General features: G+C 41.8%; 1 protein-coding gene across 5 annotated transcripts in view; it reads right to left on the bottom strand.

Moving 5' to 3' along the window:
* Positions 1–17,711, bottom strand: part of ARL15 (ADP ribosylation factor like GTPase 15) — a 418,972-nt gene extending 401,261 nt beyond the window's left edge. For 3 of the 5 annotated variants that reach the window (XM_032283649.1, XM_032283959.1, XM_032283840.1), the window contains exon 1: positions 17,542–17,641. Coding sequence is in view for 1 of the 5 variants with exons in the window: in XM_032283753.1 (XP_032139644.1) it covers positions 17,542–17,589 (48 nt within the window). In the remaining 4 variants the exon portion in view is untranslated. Of the gene's footprint in view, positions 1–17,541 lie in introns of all 5 variants that reach the window. The other 2 variants (XM_032283753.1, XM_032283895.1) reach the window with 2 other exon arrangements.
* Positions 17,712–17,993: the final 282 nt, after the last annotated feature.

Here is a 17,993-nt window from a genome sequence, read left to right as displayed (position 1 = left end):
GTATAATTTAAATCATCTCTAGATTACTTATGATATTTAATACAATGTAAATGTTGTATAATTATCAGACTGTATTTTTTATTTTGCATATTTTTATTATCCTATTGTTATTTATTTGTTCAAATATTTCCAATTTACAGTTCACTGAATCTGCAGATCTAGAACCACAGATACAGAGGGCTAACTATAATACTACTAAAGCTACTAACTCTATTGCATCAAATAAGCAAGCATGAGGTGCTTAGCAAAGGGAAGATATTTTCTCACAGGTAGTGGATCCAAAGCCAAGCCACCCACATCTACTACGGGAATGTGGATGAGTCTCCTGAACAGCGCCCCCTAGTTTCCACCTGATCCCTCTATAATCCGTCCTCCACTCAGCAGCCAGAGCAAGTTTTCAACATGTAAATCTGGAGCTATCACCTCCTGCTTAAAACTATTTAATAGTTTAAGATCAATCTTAACAGAAACTCAACTCCCAACCCCAATCACCAGGCCCTACAGAATCTTACTGGGCTCCCCTGGGGCTTGGGTTCAGAGCCAATTTCTTTGGGCCACTCTTCAGCATCTGATACTCCAAGCTCTTGAGATTCCTGTAAGCAGCTACACCACTGTCTCATACTTGCTAAAGACAAATAGCCCAAATCAATAAGCTCGGGGAACTACTTGTAGTTTTCTGTAAGTCCCAGGGATCCCTGTGCCCAACTCAGGTGATATGATCTACCTACTTTTGCCCCCAGGGACTCACCCTATTTCCCTTTTCTTTTTCAAGGGACACCACCTTTTCCTAAGTCTTGTAGATTTTCTCCTTACCCCTATCCCTAAGGCCTGGCTGCCAAGCGGCACAAGCCCTCCCTACCTCCCTTGCCATTGATGTCCTCACTTCTCCAAAGGTGTGCACACTGGCCCTTCTTAATGAATGGGTTTTAGTGCCAAGGACTAAAGGGTACAGACAGATATGAGAAGGTTGATGTAAAAATCTAACAATTAAAGGCAGTATACTCATTGCCTATGTTTCTGACATGTCGTGTAGATAAGCAAGCGCTGCAACTCTGGCCCTCCACCTGTTACCAGCAAGCAGGTCCCTCCCAAGTCCCCTCTTTACTCTCAAACCAGAAGGTAGAATCACAACCCATGAACAAGGTGAGCTATAGCCCCTCGTAAGCCCCACTCCTTTCAGATGAGTAGTTTGCATTTCTGAGGGCAGAGTTCCTATTCAAGCATTCCATTAAGATGGTGAATAATGTCTACTAACCATACCTCTGGAAATTGAGTAGAACCATGCACAATTCAATTTAATAGGATAGTCTAATCTTACAAGTCACAAGAGAAGAAAAAAAAAAAGGCCTTTACTAAGGTTCTATTATGCACTAGGTATTTTTATACTGTCATCTCACTCAGCACTCACAATTAGAGCAACGTGGGTATTTCCAGGTCTGCTTGACATATGAAAAAAACTAAAGGATATTAGCCTGAGGCTAGTAAGTGGCAGAACTTAGGCTACTACCTAAGTCTAATTCTAAACCAATGCTTTTCCAACTCTGCAACCCCACACAGGGTTGCAAAGAGACAGTCAGATATTCAAGAAATACTTTTAAGTGAAAATTGAATTTTAATTATTTTAGAGACTGAAATGAGAAACGATATATCCAAATGTACTGTATATAAAATTTTAACACACTAGGAACCACCCACACATAACTCGTGCTGCCAGAGTAACTTGGGGTGGGAGGAAAGATCACGCCTCATGATAAAACCTATGTTCTGCCTTCTGACTCAAGAGCTACTTTCCAATCTGCAACATTTGCAACTATGATTCTGTTGGAATCCTGTTTTTCCTTGATGCTACACCAAAAAGAGAACAAAATTTAGAATTAAATAAACTATTTGATAAGCCTTCAGTTCTCAACCATGTCTAAATGCAGATTTTGTGTTCATCAAAACGGCTTTATTGTCCTCACTGAAAATATATAAGTAAATATCATAAATATAGACTTGTAAAAGTCAAATAGAATAATATATCACTTGTTTAATAGTCCTGCATAAAATTAGTTGGGAAAAAGAATTCCACTGCCTAAACAAAAAGAAAAGAAACATGTGAATTTCTCCCCTATACCACAGTATTTTCTTACATAACTCCTAGTAAAGTGAAGAGAGATTGCCTGATACGTTAGGAACCTGACCAACCTAGACGCAAGGAAAAAGCTGAAAGGAACCTTGCATCTACTTCAACCTCTCACTCAGTGCATGAATCCCTTTCTATGATGCCCCTAACAGGCAGGGAGCCAGCTTCTGTTCTGTCATTTCCTACTCAAGGAATGGAACAAATCTTAAGAGAATTCTTCCTTAACTGAACCAATAGCTGGCCTTCCTATGATCTTGACCTGCTCAGATTCATAGAAGACTTTATACTCTTCAAATAACTAAAGCTATTGATCATATCATCTTTTTTTTTTTTTTGAGACGAAGTCTCGCTCTATCGCCAGGCTGGAGTGCAGTGGTGAACTCAGCTCACTGCAACCTCCAGCTCCTGGGTTCAAGCAATTCTGCCTTAGCCTCCCAAATAGCTAGGACTACAGGCATGTGCCACCACGCCCAGTTAATTTTTGTATTTTTAGTAGAGATGGGGTTTCACCATGTTGGCCGGACTGGTCTTTACCTCCTAAACTCATGTGATCCGCCTGCCTCAGCCTCCCAAAGTGTCTTGCTCTTCTTTAAAGGTTCTCCCCAAATCCAAAAGCCAAAACTCCAATGCCAATGAAAAGTATAATGCAATACTGCCTCTATTCTTTGAGGAAGTAAATCCTATTCTACTAACCCAGTGGCTGGCAAATTACAATCTGTGGGCAAATCCAGTCCACTGCCTGGTTTTGACAATAAAGTTTTGTTGAAACACAGCCACACTCATCTGCCTACCTATTATCTATAGCTGCTTTCAAACTACTAAGGCAGAGTTCAGTAGTTGAAACAAAGACTGTATGACCTTCAAAGCCAAAATATTAACTTGCTGACTTTTTTCAGAAAAAGTTGTCCACCCTGTCCTAGCCCATCATCTGGGGTTCTCTGCATAAGAAAAGAAGTATATTACATTCAGTGTTACAGGCTACAGACTCAGTATTACAAGGGTCATTCCTGTATTATTTGGGATGCTCAAATGCTTGCCAAACATTAAGCTTGCAGTAAGTATTTGTTGAGTAAGAAAAGTCAGAAAAAGAAAGATGGAGGTTAGGAAGAAGGGAAGGTAGGGCTTTTCTTCTCTCAAAACTAACCTGAAATCCAACCTTATACAATGCTTTAAAACCTGACAGATCCTTGTCTTGCTGCAAGAGGTTTTAACACAGGGCTGCACAGCAGAATTAAAATTGAGGACCTAAAGTGACAATGTCTCATTTCAGACAAATAAACACTGATTAAAATGTCATTTAGTAAAACAAAAGTCCTTCTTAATTTTAAAAGCACAGGGAAATCCTACCCATACTTAAGTCTTAGAAGCTTATGTATTTGTTATTGTTGCTCCTGCTTGTTGTTTTAATATCACTCTCTGCAATTATATAAAGCAACTGGGATAAATAATCTTTCCCTCAAATGAACTCTTAAGCACTCTGGATTTGGGGAGATGGAAAAGAATTGTTTTAAGACAGATGAGGAAAAGACTGAATCACCAATGAGCTTACTATAAATCTTGATTCTCCATGTCCTTCATGTTTTAATAATCATTCATTTGTATGATGGTTTATTCAAGACAACCTTTGTAGAAAGAATTAAAGTAGGCATCACATCTTGCACAGCTTTTATAATTTCAACTTTTTAAGCAACTTGTTTCATTATACTGGTGTTCTCTTACAAAGAATCTGATGTGAAAAATTTTTGAATTATCAACACAAGATCTTTTTCAACATGGAATCAAAATTTTTACTGAGTCCATTTTATGAAACTATTCCAAGTGACTATTAAGCTCACATAATTAATTATTTATGATAAAACGGTAAGAACTCAGACGACATGAAATGGAAAATATTCACCTATAGGTATTAACAAAGATCCCCAGTATAGTTAGGTATTCTCCCCAAATAATGACATAATGAAACTAAAACATCACTAGCACAGGAATCTCAGAATGCAGAAAAATCGCAGCCCGCATCCACAGAAATAATAAAGAGGGGCTGCACTCCAGGCTCAAAAAGTAATGCTACCCACAGCCCAACGCCATGTCCATAGGGAACTTGAAAGAGCAGGAAATGCAAAGGAAACCTCTGAGCAATCCAGTGATCCTACCTAAGTGACCCAAGCTTTTAAACACACATAGAAATCCCAAAAAAATCATAGGAGAAAGTATGTTACACTGAAAAAAACATTACTGGTGAACAACATAAAATATATATTTCTATATAAAATTAAACAGAGAGAAATTCAATAATCACAAGAGGTTTTCTACTCTAGCCCAGCGACGAAAAAAGAACCAGGCACATTCAGGAAACATTCAAAATGACCAAGAACAGCAACATTACCCAGTAAATCGAGTGACTTGAAAAAAGAACTAGCCACATTCAGGAAACATTCAAAATGACGAAAAACAGCAACATTACCCAATAAATCATCCCAATGCTCCTTCCTCTACCATACCCTGTCTCTCAGGAAACATTCATAAAGGAAGAAGGGATAAAAGAGCTGACCAATAAATCACATGCTCTGCTTCTCAAAAGCAGAAACTTGACTTTCAAATGGTTTGACTCCAATGAAACAGGAACTGAAGCCTCCAAACAATAACAGAATTCCAGAGTAGCACCTCAGAAAACTCGCCTACTGAGTTCAAATTTGGAGTCAGCTCATGTGGCCAAACTTAGGTAACAGCTGTAAGCAGAATTGGCCTGAGGAGAGATGTGGGCCACTCTATTCCCTGCCAGGACCTTTCACCCTGTGAATCAGATATAGCCGCCACTTAAAACACCAGCAAGCAGCTGCAGTGTCTTTAACCCAGTTACCCTACACTGTGCTTATGAGGCAGAGGCAAGGAGATTTTCGAAAGGCTGGTATGGGGAAAATGATTCGAAATGGAGTAAAATCTTTTTGGTGACAACAGTATCATAAGTCCTTGTTTTATATACAAAGTGCTAATTCAATGTCAGCAAACACTTTTGTAGTACTTACAGGATTAGGCTCTCTTTTAAATGCTTTATATATATATTAACTCAATTCTGTGAGGTAGGTATTTAATGCCATTATTATACCCATTTTGCATACAAGGAAACCTCCGGCACTGAGACTGCAGAGCAGGTAAGTCATAGAGCTAGAATGCAAATGCGGGCAGTCTGGCTCTGCCCCTAACCATTATTATGTGCAGCATCTCAGTCCAACTAAATATTTACTTCGCACTTGTACTGTGTACTTGTGCCAGGCTCTGGGCATATTAAGAGGCCTGCAACCCAGCCTTGCACTGTGCCACAATGTGCTCTGTCCTATAACAGAGACGGGAACAAAGGCTCCATGCAGGAGCATGGCTAGTACATTAGGCACCTCTGTGCCAGTTCACAAGGAGGATCTGGGCAAGCTAAGCCAGAGTTGGATTTCAGCCTCACTTGCCCCCTTGGCCAGGCACTTCCATGCAGTGTCTAACAGGCCTCACTGTCTAAGGCAGCCCTCCAGTGGCCCTGGAAGGAGCCTCAATTTCATTTTTTGCAGTGAAAGGCTAGAAGAAAAGAAGAGAGAAAACTAAAAATTATTTCTGCATTATTATGCTCCTTGATCATTTTAATTAGATAGAAATCAGGATCACAGAGTCCATTTCGGTTTCACTAACAATGCATCCAGATTACTATGTAATTGTTCCAGATGTAACATATGAGGGCTAACTTCACAAGCTGCCCTGACAAAACAGCCCTAAGCAGGGTGCCCACAACAAAACACACTCCTGGCTCCACAGCTGCCTGCAACCTGATTTCAGTCCTGTTGGAAAGGCCTCAGCATGGGCCATCTTCATTAGCTTCTGGACTCAGCACTTCAAACTACCAATTCTCTGCCCTGGGAACCTGAAACCCCAGGGACCCCTTCACAGAAATCCAGCCTTGTGACAGATCCAGACAGCAACTGAGCCCCTTGAGGGGGTCCAGTCTGCCCATTCATCAGGAACCAGAACTCCTGTGGAAATGCAACCCTCTTAGCAGAAAAGAAATAGGCCGAGAGTCTTAAGAATCTAGTAATTGAGCTGTGGGTTTAGTAATCTGAATGAGGACCCTCAGTAGCACAATCAACCTGAGTCTAATCTTCTCCCAACTCCCTAAACCCGGGAACTGCTAGATGAATTAAAATCTTTCATATTAAGGTCATCTTTACCGTACACTGCTCTGTGCCTCCGTTCCATGAGCCCATCTCACACTAGTACCTGCCCTGCCCAGCATTTCCACAGTACCCTCTGCCACAGAGGTGGTGGTACATTAACTCTGCAGTCCTACTTAGGAAGGAGGGCTTTCGAGCCAGATTCCTTGGGTTTAAATCCCAGCTCTGCCACTTTCCTTAAACAAGTTCCTTATTCTTTCTACATCTCAGTTTTGACATCTGAAAAATTGAGATGACAGTGCTAGTATCTACCTCACAGAGTTGTTGTAAGGATTCAATAAGTAAAGCCCTTAGAAAATACCTGCCAATATAAATACTGTGATTGCTTTTTTGCTATTTTGAAGAACAAGAAGAGGCAGGAAAGGAGGAAGTAAAAAGCATTAATTTGTATTATTTCAGTTACTCTTCACAGCAAATCCTCTTACTGTCCCCACCCTACAAATGAGAAAAGTGAGGCACTGAGAAGGCAACTAACTTGCCAGTTACAGAGAATAGTTGGTGAAGCCAAGGCACCCAACCCAAAGCCTGCAGCACTCAACCATGAAACAAACTCCTCTATATCTACAAAAGCTCTGTTAAATGTACCCTCTATCTTATGGCCTAACCCAGTGTCTTGAACGCCCCTCCCCAACTCCTTTCAAGACTCAGGACAATCCACTCTATCTAGTGTCCTCTACTGCTCCTTGTTAATGATGTCAACAAAGCATGCCTCATTCACTAAGGATTTCTAATATCTGGCTCAGGCTTTCACTCAAACACAAGCCCTGCTCTAGTCCTGGTGACTTCCTCATCCATAAGGATGATCTGTCTGCAACTCTGGCTGTATTTCCTCTGCTGCCTTGTGACCTTCCCATCTTTTACCTGCTGCCAGCCACAGCCACACCCTGGGGCCTCTCCTTGAAGAGCCTACCTCTGCAGTCTTCAATTCGCACCCCAATTGTCTGACCACATTGAACCTACTTTCCCTCCAGTTTTCTGACTTGTTACTCCACACAACATTTACGGTTCAGTCTCATCAAGACCACCAGTCCCTTCCATCTCCTGCCTTCTATATGCCCTTCCTCCCTTTCCAATAACTCAGATCTCAGAGTCTAGCAATTCAAACCTTTTCTTACCAGTGTACTAAGTTCCCACTCCCCATTGTCCACCCATGGATTCACCTTAGATTAGGAAAAACCATAACTCTTACCAATCTAACTGCCCACCTTCTTAAAACTATACCTAGACAGTTACAAGAACTGCCTAGTTGAACCCAGTCAACCCGAGATTCACCAGAAAAACACACTGTTATTGTGTTAAAGGATTGTTTTAAGGTGTTTATTACTCAGTAATAGATAACCAGAAACATGCTCAAACCAAAAACCTAAGAATTACCCCAGAGATCTATTCTATCGTCATCTTCCACATCCAATTACAAAATTCTGGCAATTCTTAAATGTTGCTTAAATCCATCTGCATTTCTGCATTGTTCCTGCCCCTTCTTAATTGTGAACACTATCATCTCATTTCTGGATCAGGGTATCATCTTCCTAACTAGTCTTGCTCCAGTCTGCCCTCCCTTTCCAATGCTTCTCTGCACTGCAGACAGATCTGACCATGTCATTGCTGGTAGACTTGTTTGTTTGTTTTTCATTTTTGTTTCTGTTTTTGAGACAAAGTCTCACTCTGTCTGAGGCTAGAGTGCAATGGCACGATCTTGGCTCACTGCAAATTCCACCTCCCAGGTTCAAGTGATTAATTCTCTTGCCTCAGCCTCCCAAGCAGCTGGGATTATAGGCGCACACCACGACGCATGGCTGATTTTTGTATTTTTAGTAGAGACAGGGTTTCACCATGTTGGCTAGGCTGGTCTTGAACTCCTGACCTCAGGTGATCCACCCACCTTGGCCTTGCAAAGTACTGAGATTACAGGTGTGAGCCACCACGCCCTGCCTCCAGGCAAACTTCCCATGACCCTAACTGGGCTCTGCAGCTTCCTGTCTAGCACTGCTCCAAAACTTGCTCCAAAAACACAGAACCCCTGGAGTTCCTTGAAGTCATGGGGTTCCTCACCCCCAAATCTCTGCACAACTATTCCTTCCTCCTGGCTCTGGCCTTGCCAGTCATTGGGCCAACTTTACTCAGCTTCAGTGTTGCACATGTTAAAAGACTCCTCTAGGAAGTTCTCTTTGGCCCTGAATTCTAGGTTAAGTTCCCTTTCTTGTGCTACTCCAGTCCTCTTTATTTCCCTCCAGATAGACTATGCTGCTCCAGAATGTAATTGCTGATTTTTCTTTGTACAGGAACATAAGTACCTTGAGGGCAGGCCAACGTCTTATTCACTCAACATTTTTTTAGGGAAAAAAGCAAATTTGAAAAAGACAAGGGCATTATGTTACAATTTTGGTAAAATTCTTAAAGCACACAAAATGTGACTATATATAGTTTACACCCACATGCATATATGATAAAAAGCCAAAAACATACATGAGACTGTTACTCACTAAACTTGTCACCACGGAGAAGGGTGGAGGAGGAAGCATGCAGGGAACCTGTCTTTGGTTTCATTTAAAGATCACCATAGTTTTGAAGTCAAAAATGGCATAATGTTAATCCTGTTCAATCAGGGAGATAGGTACACAGAAGTCTGTTTTTTGTTTGTTTTTTAGAAGTCTGTTATATTATTTTCTGCACTTTTCTGAATGCTTAAAATAATTCATAACTAGAAATAAAACTTTGACAGAATTCTATTTCTGTTTAGCTCCTGACTCCAGGTCTACACTGATCAGGAACAGGTATAGTCCTCCCATGCCTCAGTCAATGGTCCTGGAATGCCTCCAGATGATCATTCCCTTCCCCAAGAGAGAGAAAGGCCAAAGAAGCAGCTCTCCTGTTAAAAAAAAAAAAAAAAAAAAAGAAAAGAAAAGAAAAAAGAAAGAACCCGGGGGAATCCCTCTTGGAGAGACATGGACACCATTACTAGGATAAGTTCTCAACTAAAAATAGCAGTCCAGAGGTCAAAACAGTTTCCAGCAAATCTAGGTAAAGAGAAACTTGATACATGAGATTGGCTTGCAAATGCAACTTTTCTGATGGTGAGTTACTATCAACATCATGTAGGAATGTTTGGCTCTATGAGCCAAAGGGGAGAACACCTACATTCATGCACAGTGAAGGACAGAGTGGGTAGTCAATGAAAGCAAAATCAGCGAGCAAACTCCCACCTCAAACAAAAACCCACACAACTTCCCCAGTGGGAGCTGCACTGTCACTGAATTCCCAGGGGGGGCTCTCACAAGCAACCAGGTGATAGAAACAATCAAATGATCCCTCAATTTCCAGAATTGTTATCTATGGTTCACACAGTCTCTCTCACTCATCCTTTCAACAATTATTAATTATATTTGGTAAACAGTACCAAAGAACGCTCACAGCCACGGGCTTAGAATCAGACAAGCTCATATCCTGACCCTGACCCTGACCCTAACCCTGACCCTGAACCTCCAATGGTTATGCAATTCTGGGCAATACGCAACCTTTCAGAGCCTCAACTTTCATCTTTTCTAAGTTGCTATGTCTTTGTAAGTCAGCAATACCTGGTTAACAGGACTGTTGAAAGGATTACATTAGATGATCCAAGTAAAACACTCTGCAGTGTAAATGGTACACAGCCCTATATTTGCCAGGCACTATATTAGATTCCAGTGATAAAATGGTGACTAAGTTGTTCAGGGGACCAGCAATGATTCAGGTCACAGACTCAGATGCCAGCCATGTATTTAGCACTAGAAATCTGAAATATAAATTGTAAGGCCCGGTGCAAAATGAAAATGCAAAGCACCTGTTCTAAAATTAAGATTTTTTTCAAGATGGTGACCAAAGAGCAGTAAACCAAGCATGGGGCTCTTCTGAACCCAGAGGTTGCACGCCTGGAGAGTCAGCACTGCTAAAGGTAGATGTGCCTGGGTGCTTTGCAGACACTCAGAAAATGAGGGTCAACCAGAACTGTGCATTTTAGATTCATCCAAATACCTGGGGCATTCAGGGAGATGCCAGGGAAGAGCCAGAGCATAATACAGGGGGCTGCAGGATCCAAAATAAAAGCCCTTCGATAATTTAATTTGTGGGAAGTATCAGAGAAAATTTCAATTTCTTGTCATCTACATTAGTTATGAGACCTTCCCTAACAAGCTTTCCTTCTCTTTAGTCTACTTTAGAAATAAATCCTTTATAAAGTTAATACCATCAAGAGATTTTGCCCACCTGAAGTCCATAAGTAACAGGCTGCTTATGGCCTAGTGCCTACTGGGAGCAGCCCCACTTCCCAGATAGCATGTGGCAAAGGAACATAACATAGTCTCAGTAACTCTTCAGAAGAAATGGGGCTGGGCATGGTGGCTCACGCCTGTTTTCCCAGCACTTTGGGGAGCCAATGTAGGTGGATCACTTGAGGTCAGGTGATTGAGACCAGCCTGGCAACAGGATGAAACACTGTCTCTACCAAAAAATACAAAAACTAACCACACACCTGTAGTCCCAGCTACTCAGGAGGCTGAGGTTGGAGAATTGCTTGAACCTGGGAGGCAGAGCAAGTTGCAGTGAGCCAAGATCGTGCCACTACACTCCAGCCTGGATGACAGAGTGAGACCCTGTCTCAAAAAAAAAAAAAAAAAAGAAAAGAAAGAAACTGGGTCTTGGGCCAGATAGGAATGTGCCCCTGAAAGTAATACCAGGGGGCTGAGTAAGGAGGTTGCCTGGAAATTTATATGTGGTCACTTCATGGAACATTAGATGCTGAAGACCTCCTCAATGACTGTGACCAGGGTAAGGACATTGTAAGGTGGGAGTTCCCAGCACACAACATAGTTCTCTTCCTAGCCAGCCTTCTCTGTAACAATCACTTGGCAGAGTCCTTGGGGACAAGGGAGCATCAGCCAGCCTGCTGATGGCCACTGCTTTCTTTAACATAGCAGTGGTGAAGGACCACTCTTCTGTACCTGTTTACTTAAGAAGCAGTATAGTAAACATTCCAAGTACATCCCAACAGCTTTAACACCAAGCTGCCTAAGCCTCTGCCCAGCACAAGGGAACTACTTCTAGGTGGAAGGCAATGAAGGAGGAGGGCCCTGGGGCCACAAGCGCAGTTCAACTACTTGCTAGCTGTGTGAACCTGAGGAAATTACACAACCTTCCTGAGTCTCAGTTTAATGCTATTACACATGCAAAGCACTTACAACATTGTCTAGTACAGAGTAAGTATTCAACAAATGTTAACTGATTTTGCCCTCCTAATTATAACTCGTATACTTATCTCCCCCACCCCATACCCCAGCACTGCCCACATGCCAACAAGCATGTGGCTTAGGCATCTTTCAGAATGCAAGCCTCTGGAGGGCATGAGTCAAGGTCCCTATGTGTCCTTTCCTAGAGCTCATACTGTTAGACTGGGGCAACAGAAGTTTGGGAACCAGACTGAACGCCTTTGTAGAAAAGTTCCTACCTAATGGTATACATTTCCTCAAAACATTTTTGCTATGTGAACTCCTTATATGGTAGATTTGTTTATTGTGCTCAGATAATTTTTATCATATAAATTATTAAGAAAGGAATATTTACTATGACTGCCTAATCCAGGTGACATTTAGACTAAAAAGTGTTTGACCTATATTATTACTTTATAGTCAGTCATAACAAATACAACTTACAATGTTCATAGATATTGAGGGTTAAAGACAATGTACTTATTTATCAGTAAAGCAGTTCACAGATAACTGAACATCACATGAAATCAAATGTACTCTCACTCCTCTTTTCAAGTAGGATCCTTCACAATTTAGTAGTGCCTATGGACTCTACCCTTTGTAGCATATCATGGGTTTCTGTTGATGGTTGGTTAGTTGGTTTTTATTCTGCAAATGGTGAGAGACTTGTGATGATCTACCCGACCCAATTCTCTCACCAGATCTTGTCCACTGACACATACATTTTTATGATGGCAGATACAGCCTAAAACCAAGAAACTAAATAGGTCAAGTCCACCAGTCTATACAAAGAAATTTTATTAAACTAACCTTATCAAATTTAATCTTATTAAACTCCAAACACAGGATGGGCATGGTGGCTCATGCCTGAAATCCCAGCACTTTAGGAAGCGGAGGTGGGTGCATCACCTGAGATTAGGAGTTCGAGACCACCCTGGCCAACATGGCAAAACCCCATCTCTACTAAACACACAAAAATTAGCTGGGCATGGTGGTGAGTGCCTGTAATCCCAGCTACTCAGGAGGCTAAGACAGGAGAATCTCTTGAACCCAGGGGGCGGAGGTTGCAGTGAGCCGAGATCGCACCGTTGCACTCCAGCCTGGGTAACAGGAGCAAAACTCTGGTCTAAAAAACAAAAAAAATCCCAAACACAGTATAGTAGTTTCCCTTCATCCATGGGGAATATATTCCAAGACACAGTGGATATCTAAAACCACAGATAGTTCTGAGCTATCATAGAACTAACTAACATGGCACATAGCACACTATATTTTTTCCTATACACACATACCTATGATAAAGTTTAATATGTAACTTAGGTGTAGTAAGTGATTAATAATAACTAATAATAAAACTGAGCAATTAAAACAATATACTGTAATAAAAGTTATGTGAATGTGGTGCCTCTCTCTCTCTTTCTCAAAATATCTTATTGTACTATACTCACCTATTCTGAGGCCTCGGTGGACCACGGTTAAGTGAAACCTTGAAAAGTGAAACTGTGGATGGGAGGGTGGGGGGTACTATATATAAATGCAATGAATATTAATTGACAATTAGCATGCCAGACTAATCAACCACTTTTACTTGTTGCGTTTTCAAGTCTAAGTTTACATTCTAGCTCACAATAAAACAAACACATAAAACAAGAGAAAATGTACTAGAAAGCAAAGAAGCACATCAGAAGCTACCTCTTCCCCTATATGCCTTACTTAACCTGTCCTGCTGCAGGTTCCTCTAGAGCCACACGCATGCCAGCCCTGCAGCCACAGAGGATATTACAGCTGAGCACTCATCCCCCATGACTTCCAGGGCCATGCACAAAGTAGGGGCTCCATAAATATTTGTTGAATAGATAAATTAAAATATTCAAATGGGTTTTATTTTCATAGCTTTTAAAAGGTTATTAAAAGAGCCTTGTGACTTCCTGCTTGTTTACAACTCCCAGTATTTCTATAAATTGAGACTATTTTAAATGCCAGGTCAATACTCACCACTAAGCAGTAACAGTCATTTTACGGGAGGTATAAAAGTAACATCAGCAACATAATCACAATACATTAACTTTTTTTTTTTTTCTTGAGACTGAGTCTTTCTCTGTGGCCCAGGCTGGAATGCAGTAGCATGATCTTGGCTCACTGCAACCTCTGCCTCCCAGGTTCAAGCGATTCTCCTACCTCAGCCTCCCGAGTAGCTGGGATTACAGGTATGCACCACCACGCCTACTAATTTTTATATTTTGAGTAGAGATGGGGTTTCGCCATGTCAGCTGGGCTAGTCTTGAACTCCTGACCTCAGGTAATCCATCAGCCTCAGCCTCCCAAAGTGCTGGGATTACAGGCTTGAGCCCCCTCGCCCAGCCACACAATACATTTACATTTTATATTTCAAAAGCAATGTATTGTTTACAAATGGCTTTCCCTCCACTATCTCATTTAATCACCACAGGTATTAAACAGAGTACAACCAATTCTACCACTGTTGTTTTGATGGCACAGGGGGGAGAAAAGGTAAATTCCAGATCAATTATCACGAGTCAAGACAGAAAATTTTGAACTGAAAGGAATCTAGAAGTTGATCTTGTAAACCTCCCAGGAAAACTCAATAAATATGTTTTTCTCTTTCATTTTAACCTATTTTCTCCTACCTTATTCAAAAAGCTCTGCACATTGTGTTACTAGTTCTACCTATGAGGAGAAAGAGTAAGATGCTGGTACTGCCTGTTGGGACAGCAGCTAAATGTTTACTCAGAGACCTGGCAGATGTAAACACGGCTTTTAAACCCCATCATGGAAAGCGGAAAAGGTGTGTGCCCTTTAAGGAAGATTCACTCATCAACTGGAAAACAGATTTTTATGTTTAAATTGCCACCCCAGCTAAACGGATTATATCTTGATCATCTTCAAGTTAAGAGTAAAAGGATACATTCTGCATTCCCCAGAACAAAACACCTAATCCAAACAGATTTTATCTTGTCTGTTTAAAAATCGGTGGAAAAAAAGTAGAATTTTCCTTTCCATTTCATATTCATCTGATTCAACAAATAAAATATCGGGCCCTAACTATTAATACATGCCAGAAACCAAGTCAGGCACCGCACCAGGTGATACATCTAATTGTTTAGGATTAGCAAATTACTATTTCCCTCAACTGAAATCAGTAAAACCCTGTCTTAAATATTAAAGTGCTATCCTCATTCCTCACCTTGATTGTCAGTTCTGAGAACACTTAAGAAATCAACAGTGACCTCGAAGATCAGTAGAGCATCTTCATGTTTTAATATCTCAATCCTATTAAAAGGGTTAATCCTGTTTTAAAAAATAGCACTTCCACCTTTCTCTCCTCTCTTCCTTTTCACTCCCCTCCAAATAAAAAGGTTAAGTGATGACATTCAGTCGAAAGAACAATGAACAATACACACACACATAGCTGTCTCTTCCAGTTTCCAACAGGAACAACAAAAGAAAGTCAAATACTGGTTAAAAACAAATGACACACACCACCATTCTTGTTAAGTGCGTGTAAAGGGCACTTACTCTAATCCATTCAGCAAAACCTGGAGTCAAACTTGGAATGAAAGGAGCATTTTTTTTCCTGCAAGATAAGTAAAAGAACTCGGGAATTATTTTTTAAAAAATAAGATACCAGATGCAAATAAGTTGATGTTTATTTTCCAGAAATACGACTTTTAATAAACACCACACAAAGAGTATTCATAAGCAAACAATCAATCCAAAAGGCAGGAAGAGAAGAATTATATGTAGCACATCATTTTCTCTGAAAGTCAATATGCAAAAGGTAAACACAAAAGGCCACCTCAGGAGGGCTAGTTCTTTGCTTTAAGATGGTTTTTCTGTTGGTTTCCATTCAGTTTAATGCTAAGGAACTTTCTCAAATCTTTTCACAGGGGACACTTGGCACATTCACAAAAACTAAACTGTTTCCTGTAAGATTTCTTTTCTCACCTCCAAAGAGTAGCCAGTGATTTTTATGGGGTTGGTCACTGCACTTGTGAATTTTAAATGCATAAAGTGGCAAAATAATGATTTTTTTAAAATACAAAAGCAAAACTAAGATGTATGGCACGTAAAACTTTTAAAAAGGCCAAGTCAAATTTGGGGCCTGCTGATTTTGACACAAAGCTGTTAGTAAATTGGCAAAGAAATTAATCTGCTTTTAAGGTAACCTTGAGCCCAGAAACATTCATCCACTCACCTTTAGACTATGCCTATCTAGAGGTTAACCTGAATAATTAACCAGTTATCAATATTGTTTTCACTAAGTATTTTGATAGGTTTGGCACCTCAAAGACAGCTTTGTGATCCAATTTATAAATTTAAAACACATCCAGTAAACAAGGAAAATAATAAAATGTCAGAACTACCTGATTTTCTTTTTAAGAACTATTTAAGTATTCAAAATTAGCTTTTAGTAGCACAGGTAATGTCACCCTTTCCTACTTGGTAATTATCCCAACAAACTTTGGCTTTAATTTAGGCAAACTGCAAGACAAAACCTTGTATTGTATAAGACAAATTACAAATTAAATCAGTTATTTAACGTAGAAAGCAATCTTCTGGACACTTTGGCAGCTCTCTTAACTTACAGGGCACCTTACATTGTGAAGAATGTCCATAATCAGATAATCCCCTTAACCAGCTACAGTAGCAGGTGGATAATATCCCTTTATCACAAAGATAAAGGAAGTTACTGCCATCAACAAATGAACGACAAAATAGAACTTGAACTCAGAATTTTAGACAGCTCCATTCACAAGACCATGAGTTAACTGCAATCACCATCCTTCCCCACAAGACCATAAGCTCTGAAGCATTAGGAGAAACACGTTTCTCTACGTGCATTCAAATAAGCCAAAATATAAAGATGACAGTACAAAGCCGGTCCTTGTCCAGCGTTTCCTGACCATCAAAGCATGCACAGACTTTCTCAGCACAGCCTTAAGTGTAATTCCTAGAAGGCACTGGCAAATCTCTGCCAGGCCAATCTGCAGTCGAAAACCGAGTGCATGTGTCCAACAAGATGACAGGAGGGTCAATGTTTCTAACCGTCTACTTCAACTCTGCATGGCAATAGCGGTTCTGCCCGACGTGGTAAACACAGTAATCGTATAGGATCGAACACAGTCCCTGTAAATGAGGATCCTCTTAACTGCAAACAAGCATCTCTGGAGAAACATAATTTCTGGAACAAAACATGGTTATCTCATAATTCCACAAAGGCACGCACAGAAGTCCATTTTTAAAATGATGTTCGGTCCCAGCACTGGGCTGACACTTTTCCCACCTAAACTTCTCAGTACAAGCCTGGCCTAAACACACAGCCGGGTTCCAATCCGTGCACAGTGCACCATGACCGGAATGGTGGGGCAATACCTGTCCCTACTCAGTCCTGTTCGGGCCAGCCTGCTAGGTAGTTTAGACCCATGTACTTTATGGTAATGTGCTTTTAAAACCCCGCCACGACCGAGGTCATAGCTTTAGAGATTTAATAACAATCAAATGACCAGGGCTGCTAGGCACTTAGAGAGTCATTCTGGTTATGGCTTTTTAATAGCACCTGGAGTTCTGCTTCAGAAAGAGCAGAAAACTCCCGCTCCCCCGGAAAGAAAGTCCTCTGCTGAGAGCACAGAGGGAAGCGAGGAAGCCGACCGCGGGCAGGGGACGCGCCGCCGCGGCCGCCCCCATCTCTCCAGCAGCCCCAGCGCGACCCTCGCCCCGCAGCCGTCCTGGCCCGGGCCGCACCTTTACCTGTCAGCTCCACCACCCTGTTGCCCTGGAGGCTGCGCCTCCGAGTCCAGGGCACTGCTTCCGAGCCGGCTGCGGGAGAAAGAACCCCAGAGGCATCCCATCCCAAAGAAAGAAAGCAAAAAGGCTGCTCCTCAAGGCAGGGGGCCATCGGGCATGAGGAGATCCGAAAGGCGACAAGCCACCCCTGCCCCGCACCTACCAGATAATCCATGTACAGAAACGCCTCAGTTATCCGGAGATCAGACATTCGGCAGCCTAAAGCATCCGGAACGGCTCCGAACCCGGAAAAAAAAGCAGCGTCTCTGGCTGCGGGCGAGCAGCTCCTGAAAAAGCCAGCAACAGCGAAAATACCCGAGAGCAGCCGACTAGCCGGAGATTACACAAGGGGCGCGGCGATTGGCCGGGCGGGCGGGCAGAAGGAAAGAAGCGTGCTCATTGGCTGCGGCGCCTATAAAAGGCAGGCCCCTGCGGGTGGCAGGAGAGAAGCGCGGGAGCGGTGGGGGCGTAGGTTCCTGTGCACTGGGCGGAGGGGCGGGAGTGGGGGTGGTGCAAGCGGAAGAAAGAACCAAAAGAGCGGAAAATCGGCTGGTGCTGCCGCCGCCGGAGTTTTATGTGCTTCCACAGCTTCCCAGTTGGGTACAGCAGAGCCGA

This window comes from Sapajus apella, unplaced genomic scaffold (assembly GCF_009761245.1).
Source record: "Sapajus apella isolate SASKATOON/1434 unplaced genomic scaffold, GSC_monkey_1.0 scaffold1, whole genome shotgun sequence".
NCBI lineage: Eukaryota > Metazoa > Chordata > Mammalia > Primates > Cebidae > Sapajus > Sapajus apella.
This window is presented reverse-complemented; position numbering and strand designations above follow the sequence as displayed.